The 16,626-nt window shown below is 39.0% G+C and overlaps 1 protein-coding gene across 3 annotated transcripts in view; it reads right to left on the bottom strand.

The window, feature by feature from the left end:
• The window catches only part of Ets65A (DNA-binding protein D-ETS-3), a 184,041-nt gene that overhangs the window by 151,970 nt on the left and 15,445 nt on the right, over positions 1–16,626 (bottom strand). For all 3 annotated transcript variants that reach the window (XM_065235039.1, XM_065235038.1, XM_065235040.1), the window contains exons 2-3: positions 7,899–8,159; positions 7,387–7,826 (exon numbers count right to left, since the gene is read on the bottom strand). In XM_065235039.1, the coding sequence (XP_065091111.1) occupies positions 7,387–7,826; positions 7,899–8,134 (676 nt within the window). In that variant the 5' untranslated portion in view covers positions 8,135–8,159. The remainder of the gene's footprint in view (positions 1–7,386; positions 7,827–7,898; positions 8,160–16,626) is intronic.

Genomic DNA, 16,626 nt, shown 5'->3' with positions numbered 1-16,626 from the left:
CCTGGAAAAAATAGTTTTTTAGCACTAACTTTTTTATTTGAAATTTCTCATGAATGTCATCCCCTAGAGACTTTTAAAACTCTTTAAGGTAAATGTTTTATAGCTAAATTTGTTGCCTGTATCTCTTCTAATAAAAAAGATATATAAACACACCCTAATAAAATGTGTATGGTTATTTTGCTTAACGACGTGTTTGTTATTAGGGCAAATATAGTAAAAAATATGAATAAATTCAAATTGATTTTATACGAGTTTAAAAAATAACATACCTCTATTTTTTAATATTATTGAGAATAACATATGCCGTTTCAAATGCCGTAAAAAAACTTTTTTTTTGTTTGCCCCAACCAGAGATAATAACATTTGAAAAGTGCATATTTTTAGTATAAATACGTCAACAACTCTTGATCGGCGAAAGATATTGACAAGCTTTGTGCAGCAACAATTTGCGCCTTCTTAAGATCTAAAAGTTATTTGATGACACTTTTGCTGAGAAATTCGGAATAAGAAAACTAGAGCAAAACAACTGTTTTTTTAAGAGCTACCCTAGCTCAATTCAAGAAAATAGCTCTAAATCGGCCAATTTAAGAGATACAAAAAAGTTAATTTCAACAAAGTTGCTTGAAATTAGCTCAGCAATAATGTATACCTTAATTTATTCAAATAAAAAAGTTAGATTTTTGATTTTAATGATAATAGGAACCACCCTAGAATTCATTGTAATAAAAATGAGGGTCTAACTATAAGGAACAACTTTGTAGAAGAGACTTTTAGTCTAAAGTTTCAATTTCAGGCTCAAAACATATCATTCCACCTAAATCTGTATTCTGGACCACTGTGCAGTGCAACCAAATAAGCTGAAATTTCTCGAGAACGTTCAGGACCTGGTTTTGAATCGGTTGAGCTGGTTGTAGGAAAATCGATATTTTTCACCCAATTGCTGAAGGTGGAACGGGATTAAAATTCCAGCCAGATTTACAAAACGGTGGACAAGAGTTGCAGCACTCCAGCGAATCGCACTAAAAGAGTCACTATACTTCAAAGTGACGACATGTTGCGTTCATCTAGCCGAGCTGCAGATTGCCCTCTGAATAAACTTTTTTAGACCCGATCAAATAGCTGTCAGAGATCAACCGCGGGACGCATGCAACATTGCATAATAAGTGTTTTTATTCGCTCTTACCCAGTCGTGAATTATTAACAATGTATGAATCCACATCATTGGGAAACGATCATCGTTGGATTTGGTGAGCTTGTTCCAGTTGAAGAACGTTCTTTATGCATTTGTTTTCAGTGTTCTTGATTTCTTGATTTTGTGAGTTTTTGTGATTGGCCTTTGGCTGATCGGAGTGTGTGATTTGGATTGGTGATGAAGGTTCTAGCCAGGACATAGTGAACATTAAATGGAAGTATTGTTGTACATTTCAGATTATCGTGTAGCTTTAAAATGAACAGCACAACATTTGGGACACAGATGTTACAAAAGTAGATCTATTAATTTGACTTATTTAAGTTTACCAGAAGTTATCTTAATAAAGAAACAACAACAACATTTTATTTAAGTTTATTTTCACCTCCTCGTTGATGAGACATCTTTAGATTCACATTTTCAGCCTTCGTTTGGGCTAGATCTATGGTATTAAATTATTTAAGTATATTTTCAGCTCTTCGATGCTAGAAAATCTTTAGGTTTACTTTTTTCAGCCGTTGTTCAGGTTGAATTTATTGATTAAAATTTATTTTCAGCACTTTGATGATGGAAAATCTTTAGATAATACACCCATATATCGTTTTCATTCAAGCTGGGTTTGTCCTAAAAATCGCGATTATCTTCTTAATGGAGGCCTAAATCTCGATTTGAGGGGTGTTAAAGGGTTCAGAATTTTTAATCACGTTTATCTTATTTAATTACGGCCTAAATTGCAATGTGTTCATCGAGTTGATGAAGGGTGGACATTTTTGTGCCTTAAATTGAGCAGGAACTTGGTCGTAATTGTTTTGTGAAATAATGAGCTGGGTGGCCTTGTGGTGACTGATTTTGCTTACTTAGCAGAAAATCATGGGTTCAATCCCAAGCTCCTTCACATTATAGAGTTATACTTTTTCTCCTCGATTTGTTTTTCGTGCTGAGCACCAATGCTACCGACGCCAGGGAGGCAGCTCCCACACCTGGATCTTACCTATCGACCCATCAACTCATGAACCTGGGACCAACGGCTTTACTTCCCTTCCGATGGAAGGCTTGATCAGAGATGTTATGCCTCAAACCATCCCGGCGGCGCTGAATGGTATTGAACCCAGGCTTGCTGGGATGAGAGGCAATCACGCTTACCACCACCGGCGCCGCTACAGTTATACTTTAAATCAACTTTCTTTCATGATGTAAAGCGTAAAAAAAATCGGTTGAAGGGCCGGGTACGTAATAGAAGTAATTGGGGAAATCTCGATGAACATTTCAAATGGTCCTATCTGCTTTGATCGATTCTCTTCATCGACTTTCTCTTTTCATAACCACTGCTATGCAAACAGATTTCGCGCTAATTCTACCACATTGTTTGATAAAGGAGGTTCTTATCTAGCGTCCAAAACGTCAAATACAACAGGAAAAGGTTTTGCAGCTGAGTTATTAGCGAAAGAGAAAGTCGATGAAGAGAATCGATCAAAGCAGATAGGACCATTTGAAATGTTCATCGAGAAATGTATGTAATGGCGGCCTAAGTGTCCCTTATTTGGGCCCATACATAAATTCAGCAATCGACTAAATTTTCAATAGCAACCAAAAATATCCATTAGTACCGTCCCAATGACGCGTTCATCTAGATACAATTGATAAATAGCAGGTTTTTAGCGATGGGCCCAATCTTAGATCCATAGGCCAACATTAGAGCCATTTCCCCTGTGTAGATTAGAAATCCAAATCAAATCCTTCTCAAGAGCAACTGTTAAGCTCGTCGGTGAGATCACCGCCAGGATAACAACAAGTTGAACGGAAACTTGATCGTAAATGTTTTGTGAAATAGGAAGCTCGGTGGCCTAGTGGCGACCAATTTGCTTACTGAGCAGAAGACCGTGGGTTCAATTCCACGCTCCTTCGTGCTATTGAATCGTTAGGACATCAATTCAGTACATCGTTTACCAAAACAAATCCTGCTGCAATCCCAACCCTTTTATCCAACAACCCAGTGATATCTCGTGGAAGTGCAGAGGTGTTCTCGGCTTTCAATTACGATACATATTCCAACCCATTCCTTTCTTGACCAGTATTTGGGCGTGCCCGACGCTGGTATTGCCTAGTTTTAGATCACCAGTATTTACACATTGAGGATGATAGTTAGGTTCTCTGTGTAATTACAGCTGCAGCCATGGGCGGTCAATCATGTTCATGCTCATGTTCATGATCTGACCTAGTCGTGAATTATCAACGCACCATCAAAACCATATTGCTCTTTGCAACCTATATTTTCCTGGTTTTGTAATTAGAAGAGGAAACAGAGGTTTCTCAGTCTGCATCTCCATGCAAGAACGCGTGTATTCCTGATGTTTCTGTCCCTATATATTTTATTTCTTGCTCTTCATTGTCCTACGTTAATTCCTCCTCGCAGCATCACCATAAACAAGTTTTCAACTTTGCTAGAACGTAAACTTTTATTTGTGTTTTCTTCCAATACCGGTTTTCCTGTAAATTGTTGAATGATAAATCATGTTTTTTTGATATCCAGTAATGCTTGAGTAAATTAATATTTTTTTTGCATTAACTTATTTGTATAGGCTCAATCAATAAACTTTACAGAGCCAAGTTATCATTTGCGTTATATTTACATAATTAATGTCTTAAATCTAGAGTTAAAAGAATTGAACCGTTTTCTCGTGGTCGTCTCGAGGTTAGTAGTGATTTACAGTTTTATGGATGGGGAGAGGGAGAAGGAGGTTTGAGTTATTATTTACGATGCAAATATTTCATTATTCCTAAAACATGAACTTATTCCTATTCAATTTGGTATCCGCAGTGTAATTATACAATTATTACAGAAACAAACATTAAAAAAACCCACACGAACAAAACAAAAACTAAGCACAAGGTTAGTCAAACTTACAATCTAAGGTTAATATTCTTTAAGAAAATATATATAAGTTTCATAAACTGCAGATCGCGTCTATTATTATTATTTAGCTTTATTTAGGAGGCTTTTAGCCTTAGGCTGGTTCGCCTCCAATAAGATCGCGTCTACCCAAAATATCCCGAACTGGAACATTAGCTTGTCTACCTCGAGCCCGAAGGGAATCATACAACTCGGATCTGACTCCGCGATGCTCAGCACAAGACCAAATAATGTGACCGGCGTCCTGGTAACCTTGTCCACATTCTCAGAGATTGCTGTCCCCCAGCCCAACCCGGAACAAGTGTTTTTCATGGCACTCCTGCTTGTAAATTTTGGAATGCATAATTTTGTTTATCACAAAAACCTGGGTTTTGTTTCCGCAACTGCAAATACCTTGCCAGATCATATGCAAATTTACCGGCAAAAACTTATTTGAACTAGCTATGGACGTCACCTCGACCAGTGCACACTGGGCCAGAAATGCAATCTAGCGGAGCAAAATTAATATCTCCGAAACGAAGAATTTCCGCCACTTGGTGTCTTGGGCGAAGTTCCTCATCATAATAAGAACCATCTATTGACATAAACAAATAGTTCAAAACTCTTCCGCAAATATGGCGCCACAATCTAACTTCTTTCTCTGACGATTTGGAGACTTGATGTCTTCGGCAAAGTTGTTAGCCTTGACAAAATAAACAACTCTTTTGGAGACGTAAAATTTCCACAGCCTACTGGTTCCGAGTTATATGGAGTTAAAGAAAAAAATGTCGAAAATATGCTTTTTTCTTTCAGTTTTGGTTTTTTTGCCGACAACCGTATAATTTTATATTTTTCTCTTACCCAAATGCATTAAATAAATAACTTTTGTGGAGAAAATACTGATTTAAGCTTCAAATTTAAAAAAATATTGTTGAAAACCGAAAAAAACAACAATTTTTGAACTTTAATATCTCTCAAAGCGCAAAAAATCGCAACCTGACATTTTCAGCAAAAATTAAGCAATACTCGATAAACAAAATATCACAATTTGAGAAAGGTATATTATGGTGTTTTTGAGATTTCATCATTTTAATGCATTTGCGTAAGAGAAAAATATAACATTATATGGTTGTCAGCAAAAAACCGAAACAGAAAGAAAAAAGCATATTTTCGACATTTTTTTCTTAAACTCCATATAACTTGGAATCAGTAGGCTGTGGAAATTTTACGTCTTGAAAAGAGTTGTTTATTTTGTCAAGGCAAACAACTTTGCCCAAGACATCATGTCTCCAAATCGTCAGAGAAAGAAGTTAGATTGTGGCGCCATCTTTGCGGAAGAGTTTTGAACTATTTGTGTATGTCAATAGATGGTTCTTATTATGATGAGAAATTTTGCCGAAGACACCAAGTCGCGGAAATTCTTCGTTTCGGAGTTATTAATTTTGCTCCGCTAGATTGCATTTCTGGCCCAGTGCGCAGTGGTTTTATAGAACTTTTGTCCGGCAAGCTGCCCATAATCCATCTTCATGTACGGTTTATCGTCCATGAGGATACAACCCTGCGTACTTTGTAAGAACCCCATTGTACAACTTCCGGGCCCGTCTTATGGCCACTATATTCTGCTTCAGTGCCCTATTTGGTTACTTACTGGCCCGAAAAGATCGAAATCCTTCTCGCTGACGAATCTTTCTGACGGTGCTTTAGCTGGCATTGAATTTCTTGGCGGTGTCATAATCTGACAGGCCTGGGTTTGCCTTAACCGTTCTCAATACCTTCAAATGCAGCTTCCGATCCTTAGGTCCACTATGACACTTGCTATGATCGATAGTATACCGCTCACGGAAAAGTTTTAGAACGCTTCACACGGTCGACTTAGCCAATTTCAACGACTTCACAATTTTTGATTATTTTCAAAGTGGTTGTCCAAAATTAATTTTCGTCCAAAATTCAAGTATAACTTCTTTTAAACAAAATGATGACGGCCTTTTCAGCACTGAAAGAGGAAACATTTCAAAACAAATTGCTTTCAAAACATTCCAAATCCGACCGCTAGGAGCACAGCAGTGCGTCCAGATATTAAATGATTCAGGCCTTTTTAGAAAAATTGTGATCAGAAATATTTTTGGAGTTGAGTGTATGATTCAGGCGAGTTTAAAATTAAATTACTTTAAGAAATATTTACAGGAAAATGCTGGTTATTAACGAATCCAACACATCTATCAACCATGTTAAATTTACTGAAAAAACATTAATGTTTAATAATTGGATCATATTTGGACTCATGGTCCTGGAATATCCGAAGGAGCCTAAAGTAACAATTCATATAAAACAGCTGCTACGTATATTTTCCATCTATAGTTGATTGGTTCAATGAAATAAGTAAAATAACTGATATCGTAAGTACAAAATACCTATCGAAAAGTTACGTTTAACCATCTTACCGAATCACTGGATGATTTTTCTTACCACCATTCTAAGATGAATTTAGCCATATTTTATGGATGTGCAATAATTAGATACAAAGTATGCAAAAATAGAATTTCAATGAAAATGATGCGTGCAACAATTGGTCTTCGAGGCACATTCAAAAGATCTATTATAAGTTAGGTTTTTTACGAATATAAACTGATGATGTGTTCTGGAAATATTTAATTAATAGCATTCGAAGGTTTCATGAGCAATCCCTGCTTCAAAAACATTTTAAAACATGTTTTTTCGAATATTCTAGAAGAAAAGAAATGTAAAGTTTGACTTGTAGAAAACGTCATTTTAAACGCTCGAATAATGGCTGCTTATTTGGTCCAGGCCATCTACTCTTTTCATATTTAGCCGGAATTTTGTAGGCGATGTTTTAAAAACACGCTAGGTACACGATTGCACATTGAATTTCAAATTATTCTTAAAATTCATAAACTTTTTCACTGACAGGATTTCTTTATGTATTCAGCTAGCTCATATCTACGAACATTAATTTGAAAAAGAAAATCTTCTAGACTCTGGCAAGAAAAAGTCAGAAAATGTAACGACACCCATTCCACATGCTCATTCCCACCCGCAAGTATAACTGGAAAAGTGTGGGTGGAAAACTCTGAGAGGAGGAGTCAACAGAGTGCGCGCATTTATCAAGCGTATAAACACAATCCGGTAACCATGGAAACATCATCCTTTTCCGATTGGTGGATTCCTTTTCCCCTTTTGGCCAACACGTATTTCATCCTATCGTCGTCGTTGTGGGGTTACGTTTTCCTTTTCTTCCTCAGTTGAACTTTATCCAGCTGAGTAGCTGAGAATGGTGTGTTCTACTTACCTTGTCTTGACTTGATGTCTAGCGATGGAGATTCCAGGTTCTGAGACAAAATCGACGACGGCGTCGAGGTTGCGGTTGGTGATTGTGTTGAAGAAACGAGATTCAAGTTACCTGTCCCTAATAAATCACTCCGATGTCGTTGGGATGTTAATCCATTGCTCACTAGCAAATTGCTCGGCGATACAAGGGAGGTCGCATTAATCACACTAATACCACTGCTTGAACCACTACCACTCCCACCACTTGTTCCACTACTACCACCTCCGGCACTACTTCCACCATTATTAGCGCTAGTACTAGAGTTGTTAATACTGTTGCTTGAGGTACCACTTGCGTTATTGTTACTGGTGTTATTTTCAGTATTGTTATTGCTATTTGCACTACTATGGGATATCACGTTTTCCAAAGATTCCGTCAACCGAGGAGAGGAATAAATGTCACTGGGGAAAGTTAGAGAAATTGTATGGTTAATCGATAATAACGGAAATCAATTGTTTCATTAGAAAACTCACCTAAATGCACTAGAGCTGCCAAGAAAAACGGTTCTATCTTGGAGGGCGGCTTTGGCTTTCTCTACACTTTGCTTCAGCTGTTCGAAGGTGGACTGATGAAATCGGTAGGAGCCCCAATCGGTAGCACATTGCGTTAATCCAAGGCAGTCCTCCGATTTTACCTGATGAGTTATCAACGGTGATGCTGCCCGTTTCAGGTCGAGTGCCGTTTGATATGAGCAAGAGCTTTCATACATCTTGCTTCCGAATTTCCGTTTGACCCTGAAAAGGAACATAACAGTGCAATACTTTTATAAGTGCCTCTTCATTCAATCACCATTGCAGGATTAAAAAATTCATCACCAAATTGCCTTTAAATGCTCTGCATCAAAGTTTAAAGCCCCAGCGCATTGTCGTCATTGTTGTCGGAACGTACTCCATAAATTATGTCATCATGACATTCGCATGATAAAGAGCGCTGTTCCTTTGTTACCTCAAGTAAGACCAGGTTCCTCATTCAATAAACGTTATTTATACTATCATTTACATTAATATAACTGTTTTATCAGTGGCTTGAATGGAAACTGCCAACCCATTCCACCCGGACTGCTGATGGTCATTTATGGTTGATGCCTATTCTCCAGAGCTGTGGAGGATAATGAAACGAGGACCCATTGTTCATTATTGATTCGGACGTTGTGTTATCTCAATTTGCTGTAGGGAATGGTTGCTTCACCCAAAACGAGCTGTCCGCACGGAGTGGCATTAAAACAAAGACGATTAATGAATCGGTAAAGCCTGCTGCAAACATACACAAATGCATATAAACAGTGAAATGGTGTTCAGATAGAGGTGATCAAATAGCAATTGTACTGTTGGATTAAAGAAATGAGAAAATGATTTTTGTTTAATGTTACACAATAATATGGTTCAAAATTCACTTAAAATGCTCCTTTCCTACGTAGCTACTAAGATTTACTGTTTTTCCCTTGTTTTTTTTTATTCATAGGAGCGGAGCGACGGACATGCCTCTAGAATAAGCTTCATTTAGAATCTTCTTAAAAAAGCTTCTAAATTAAGTTTCTGAAGAGAATTAATATAATATAAAGCTTTTTTTTTGCTTTATTTAGGATATTTTTAGCCATAGTAGTTCATCTCCGTGAGTGAATCTGAAACTTTTTAAGAAAATTCTAAAAGCAGCTTGTTTATGAAGATTCTAAAATAAGCTTCTTTTGGAAGCTAGATGCTTGCCCGTCGCTCCGCTCCTCTGACTTAATAAATATCGGGCAGGATAGTAAATCTGAGTAGCTACGCAGTAAAAGAGCGTTTTTTTTTTCAAGGGTTTAAGGAGCATTTCATCGTAGGCGATGAACCAGCCTGCGGCTGAAAATCTCGATAAAAAAGACATAAATAAGTACATCATCGTTTTAATGGTACGTTTACATAGCGCCTTAAAACACAGAAATCATTTTGTTTTTCAAAATTTTGTTCATGTTTCCTTTTTCATTTCGCCTCTGTTTCGCAATCGAGAGTCAATCACGCCTCGATTGCCAATTGGGGATTAATGACCGATGGCAATCGAGTGATAGGGAAACGACTTCTACACCTGGAAACCTATCGAGCCCATCAACACATGGGCCGGAACCAACAGCTTTACTTCCCTTCCGAAAGAAAAACTCAAACGACCTCAGCTGGGATTGAACCCAGATACACTCAACCACCGTAGCCGTAAAATTCTGTATTGATTCCTTATTTTGTTGTTCAATTATGTCGATTTTTTTATTTTCACTCTCGATGATTAAGTGTCATTTTATGGCACTTTTCCCAGCAAATTAAATTAACAAATAAATTAATTTTAATTGTGAGTAAACCAACAAATAAGTGCACCATAAACTCAAACAAACTTCACACTTTTATCACACGCCCACCGAAAGTAACTCAGCAGCGCTTGATTGTCACGGACCAACGAGCAAAATTTATCATCATGGTTGGATCAGACAAAACGACAGTGAAGGATCATTACCTGCCTGAACCGATTTTCCTGTCTGGGTCATCCGGGGTTGTATTCATCCAGCCCTTCGTTTGAATATAAAGTACAACTAGCGATAGCCAGACCTAGACATATCCGATGATATACAATGTCTGTAGCTGACCTTAAGAGTTCCATCTCTCAAGCTGGAGACAGGGGCCAATAAAAGATGTGTGTATAGTCAACCCGTTGAACCCCGTTGCTAAACCAGGGAGCTCGATGGATGCAATATAAGAAGCAACTGTAATAAACAAACCTGACCTGAGTGTCATGCGGCTAATGAAAGCTTCACTTCTTAAGGTTCAATTTACTTTGATGCATTTTTTAAAAATTCAAAAGCAGTTTTTTTCGACGCTTTATTTTAGATTGCAAAAAGCTCGCGTCATTTTGTGTAAAATATCAAAAGGAATCGAATAGTACGAGCTTTTTGCAATCTGAAATAATGCATCGGGAAAAAAACTGCTTTTAAAATTTTCCTAAAAGCATCAAAGTAAATTGAACCTTAAGCCTATTATGCAGATCGAAGCGAAGTAAAATTTGAAGCAAGTGAAAAATCGTTAAATTTCTTTACCAAAAAAGTTTGGGCATCCCGATCTAAACTACAGTTCTAATATAAATTAACTGTTTCCAAGTACTTCACAAGTATTCTCATGAATTTTTAACTTTTTAAAATTTTGGCTTATTTTAATCATAGTGACCGGTTGCAAGTGTAGTTGTATGTTGTTGTATATTCCTTCAATGTACTACTTTATCACGTACTAAAGCATATTAATTTTAGTTTTAACCTAATTCATAATAAATGGAGATGTAGTGATATCATGTTTATGAGTAAGTATTTTAATAATAATCAGAATTATTCAAATAGTGTATCTTACATCATCATTCTTTTAGCGAACCAGTTGAAGCAGGGAGAGTATCAGTTGGATCGTGGAATTTATCCCACCCTAATTATTTATACTTTCGAACTGGCTGTTCAGTCAATATTTGGATTCCATTTGTGGGACTGATCCCGGATTCCAAGGGAAATTTGGAACCGAAGTAGCAGAACCAAGATTGTCAACATGTGTCATCGACAGACCGCGGAGATTTCTGTGCTAGCCGTGCTGATCGTCAGATCTGGAAAACGAAAACGTATATTTTTAGCTAATAAAGACAGAATGTGACTTCCAGACTCAAATTTCAACCTGGCTTTTCGCACCGCCAAAGTAATTTTAGACGTCATTTTGGCTGAGCATATAGAATGAAGCGAATGCCAGCAGCTCGTCCAGCAGTTCGTTGGGCTGGTGCATTCGAATTTGAACTGATTGTAATTGTAACTCGTGGTCGGATCATGCCGTGTTTTGAAAAACTTACGTCGATAAAGATGAGTTACGACGGTTACAACGGACTGGAGGGAGGGAGTTGATTGAGTATCCAGATAGTAGCCAAAGGCTTTATGGGAATTCAACATGAACTTCTCACTTTTAGGTTTCGGAACCACCAACGATTAGAAGGGAAATATTAATCTGTTCTAAATTTTAATTTGTTTCAATCCATTTATATACCAAATAAAACGATTTAATTCGAAAACCGCAGTAACTTGTTTTTATTGAGCCGATGGCCGCCATCTTGGATATCAAAATGGCATCTGGCATCGATTTCCGGCCTCTAAACGTCGTTTCCTTTCCGAAAATACTCATATTGTAGGGTATTTGACAGTTTTTCTTGAACCGATGGCAGCCATCTTGGATTCCAAAATGGCGTCTGACATCGATTTCCGGCCTCTACACGTCGTTTTCTATCCGGAAATAACCTTGTAGGATATTTGACAGTTTTTCTTGAACCGATGATCGCCATCTTGGTTTTTAATATGGCGTCTGGCATCGGTTTCCGGTCTCTATACGTCATCCTCTATCCGGAAATACCCATATTGTAGGGTATTTGACAGTTTTTCTTAAACCGATGGCCGCCATCTTGGATTCAAAAATGACGTCTGGCATCGATTTCCGGCCTCTACACGTCGTCCCCTTTCCAAAAATATCCATATTGTATGGTATTTGACAGTTTTTCTTGTACCGATGGCTGCCATCTTGGATTCCAAAATGGCATCTGACATCGATTTCCAGCCTCTACACGTTATCTCTTTTCCGGTTCCTGTTCTCACATTGCACAGCAATATCTTATATGGACAAGCTTTCGAGACATAACATATTAAGGAAGTTCATGTGCACACTAGCGCCGCGTAGTGTGAGAGTTCTGGAATAATATGACCATCATCCGAAAGGACTTAGTCACCTGAATAACTTTGGTGAAGACAGTAACCTTCAATATGGCCAGGTTCTCGCGATACAGCTTATACAGGAAATTCACTTGCACACTAGCGCCGCGTAGTGAGAGAGTTCTGAACTAATATGACCATCATCCGAAAGGACTTGATCACTTGCACAACTTTCTATATGGCCAGGCTCTCGAGATACAGTTTATATAGGAATTGCACATGCAAACTAGCGCTGCGTAGTGAGAGAGTTCTGAACTAATATGGCCACCATCCGAAAGGACTTGGTCACCTGAACAACTTTGCTCAAGACAGTAACTTTCTATATGGCCAGGATCACGAAATATTCTATGTTGGACCTATGATCCATATGTTATAGCGCCCGTCAAAAGTACAATAAAAGTGAAGCGCCTCTAACGGCGTAGTTCCCAATTTAACCTGAATTCAATGGCACAGGCTTGTTGGCCTAACCCAGTACAGCAACTTTGTCCAAGACAGTATAGCTTTATGTATTGAAACAAATGAGATAATCCACTACAGCCCCCATTAGTAAAAATCTCATAAGCTGTGGGTATCCTTATTCGCGGTTTCTTATTCACGCCCCCGTTACCCCGGCAATAAGGATTCCTGACTGTAGTTCAAAAACCACAGTAACTTGTTTTTTTAATATTTCGTGTGAAATAATCTTAATTTAAAATATATTCCCCAAACAGTTGATATTAATGTTTTATCATATCACAACCGTTTCTGATAACTTTTTTTTTCCTTTGGTTTGTTTTTTCCGTCGATCTTGTTTTCCGTGCTGAGCACCACTGTTACCGACGTGCCAGGAAGGCAGCTCCCACACCTGGACCCTACCTATCGACCCATCAACTCATGAACCGGGGACCAACGGCTTTACTTCCCATCCGAAGGAAGGCGTGATCAGAGATGTTATGCCTCAGAACATCCCGGCGGCGCCGACTGGGATTGAACCCAGGCCTGCTGGGGTGAGAGGTAATCACGCTTATCACTACACCACCGGCGCCGTTGTTTCTGATAACTGATAGATGAGATATATATAGATGAGACTCCGGTTCCAAGATTAACAGAAAGCGGATATGTTGTTTCGAGCATGTCCATCCTTAACAATCGATTATCAGAAGAGCGTCGACGACTTTAAATCTGAGGATATATCGTTATCTTCTAGAATAAACTCCATCGTTCTACGGGAATATAAAAGATATGGCTTTCTGGATGCCATAAGTTTGGATGGTGCGCAAAGCTTTAACAACTTCTGATTCAACTTCAGCCATTCGAAATATTTGAATTTATCGTCAGACGGTCAAGATCCTAATGGATGATATATTAAATATTATGTGATGGACAGATGTTGGGTTAGATTTTGTTTTAGATAATTTGCTTCCACACGCAGTTTCTTCCACAGTAACTTTCCAAATTATTTTTTGTCCCGTTGAATGACAGATGATGGCTTGGCTTGTAATGACCTTCCTTTACCAAAATGGTCTCCTCCTCGATTTTTATAAAAATAAATAAATAAATAATTACACAAAAAATCAAAGTTGAAATAGACACACATCAAACAATCAAAAGAAATTTGTGTTGTAACAGTGCACAGCAAAAAAATAATTTTAATATCACATCAAAGTGCATGCACTTCAATCGTGTCGAAAATATAAAGTAGCACCATTTTGTTTATTTCTGTGGCCATAAAAATTACATGAGATTTTCAAAATGATTGATCTTGGATGTAATATTAACATTTGCACACAGCAATGGTAACAAACTAGTGCTAAATATTTCGAAAGTATTTTTAGGTATGTTAGATATCAGTGAGACCTTTCTGAGTACAATACGAGAAATACAAAGTTTAGAGTGGGATGCCCCTTGTTTGGACAATTGTTCAATTTCCTCTTCTCGCAGTTCACAGTTCAGGTGAAGAAAAATCGGTCCGTTTACACCTCCAGCGAAGTGAAAATTTGACAGATACGCTCTTTCTCGAAACGTCAACTTTTTGCTTGTGGAGTGTTTACACTTAAGGCCCAAGCGCAATGACAGCGGAAGCGGAACGGCAACGGCAGCGGAAAAGCCCGATCTGAGTAAGCCAACTTTTCGGATTGAAAACTTGTTGGAACCAAATCAACTTCGGCTAGGCATCTTGATGTCATTTGTGACAACTGTCAAACTTTCCGTTTCCGTTCCGCTTCCGTCCACATTGCGTTTGGGCCTTAATGCTTTTTCACTAGCGCTAATGTGCCAGCTGATAGCAAAAAAGCTCACCAGCATAATGTAAACAGGGCGTCAGCGTCAACCAGCATGAAATTTCAGGAGCAACTGAAATTTGTGCTAGTTGGCTAGTACACTAGCGCTAGCAAATCCGCACAGATGCAAACACCCCATTAGTTGCTGTGCTTTTTACGAGCACATACATGCGTGGAAAAAGTAAACGTAAGCGAAAAAGATGCGATCCATAATGGGCCTTATTAAGGGTGTCACTTCATGGTGAATACGAAGTGAAGTGACAAGTTGTCATTCACGGTGAAGTGATTCCCGGGCAAATCAAATGGACAGACAGACAGACAGACAGACAGACAGACAGACAGACAGACAGACAGACAGACAGACAGACAGACAGACAGACAGACAGACAGACAGACAGACAGACAGACAGACAGACAGACAGACAGACAGACAGACAGACAGACAGACAGACAGACAGACAGACAGACAGACAGACAGACAGACAGACAGACAGACAGACAGACAGACAGACAGACAGACAGACAGACAGACAGACAGACAGACAGACAGACAGACAGACAGACAGACAGACAGACAGACAGACAGACAGACAGACAGACAGACAGACAGACAGACAGACAGACAGACAGACAGACAGACAGACAGACAGACAGACAGACAGACAGACAGACAGACAGACAGACAGACAGACAGACAGACAGACAGACAGACAGACAGACAGACAGACAGACAGACAGACAGACAGACAGACAGACAGACAGACAGACAGACAGACAGACAGACAGACAGACAGACAGACAGACAGACAGACAGACAGACAGACAGACAGACAGACAGACAGACAGACAGACAGACAGACAGACAGACAGACAGACAGACAGACAGACAGACAGACAGACAGACAGACAGACAGACAGACAGACAGACAGACAGACAGACAGACAGACAGACAGACAGACAGACAGACAGACAGACAGACAGACAGACAGACAGACAGACAGACAGACAGACAGACAGACAGACAGACAGACAGACAGACAGACAGACAGACAGACAGACAGACAGACAGACAGACAGACAGACAGACAGACAGACAGACAGACAGACAGACAGACAGACAGACAGACAGACAGACAGACAGACAGACAGACAGACAGACAGACAGACAGACAGACAGACAGACAGACAGACAGACAGACAGACAGACAGACAGACAGACAGACAGACAGACAGACAGACAGACAGACAGACAGACAGACAGACAGACAGACAGACAGACAGACAGACAGACAGACAGACAGACAGACAGACAGACAGACAGACAGACAGACAGACAGACAGACAGACAGACAGACAGACAGACAGACAGACAGACAGACAGACAGACAGACAGACAGACAGACAGACAGACAGACAGACAGACAGACAGACAGACAGACAGACAGACAGACAGACAGACAGACAGACAGACAGACAGACAGACAGACAGACAGACAGACAGACAGACAGACAGACAGACAGACAGACAGACAGACAGACAGACAGACAGACAGACAGACAGACAGACAGACAGACAGACAGACAGACAGACAGACAGACAGACAGACAGACAGACAGACAGACAGACAGACAGACAGACAGACAGACAGACAGACAGACAGACAGACAGACAGACAGACAGACAGACAGACAGACAGACAGACAGACAGACAGACAGACAGACAGACAGACAGACAGACAAAAAATATATAGATAGATATAGATTTTCACTTCGCTTCGATCTCTGCACTAAAAAAAATCAAAGATTGTTTTTTTGAGTCCCATTTATGATTTTTTGCAATCAAAAAATGATATCTATGTTTCGGACAAACCACATATACTATTTACTTGTCTCATAAATTTTATGTGTACTTCTGACTGGATTCTGTTTATGTGTGGTCACAGGAAAATCATGTGGAATTTCGCATGGAAATTCGTCAATGTGGAATTTTATGAGTGTATACATACCATAAATCCTTCAAAAAACCGAGCAACCTATGTTATTTGGGCATAATTAATGTCGTTTTCGTTTTTGCGGTGTAGCTACACCGGTGTTACACTGCCGTACACCGAAATAATTTAGGGTGTAAATATAGGAAGCACTTTTGTTTACAAACATGTTATTTCCTAGCTAGGAGGGCTAGTCTAAAGGTTCCCCTAACCTC

The sequence above is a fragment of the Ochlerotatus camptorhynchus genome, unplaced genomic scaffold (genome assembly GCF_037179485.1).
Source record: "Ochlerotatus camptorhynchus isolate MF236.1 unplaced genomic scaffold, CSIRO-AGI_Acam_v1.1 ptg000457l, whole genome shotgun sequence".
Lineage (NCBI taxonomy): Eukaryota > Metazoa > Arthropoda > Insecta > Diptera > Culicidae > Ochlerotatus > Ochlerotatus camptorhynchus.
This window is presented reverse-complemented; position numbering and strand designations above follow the sequence as displayed.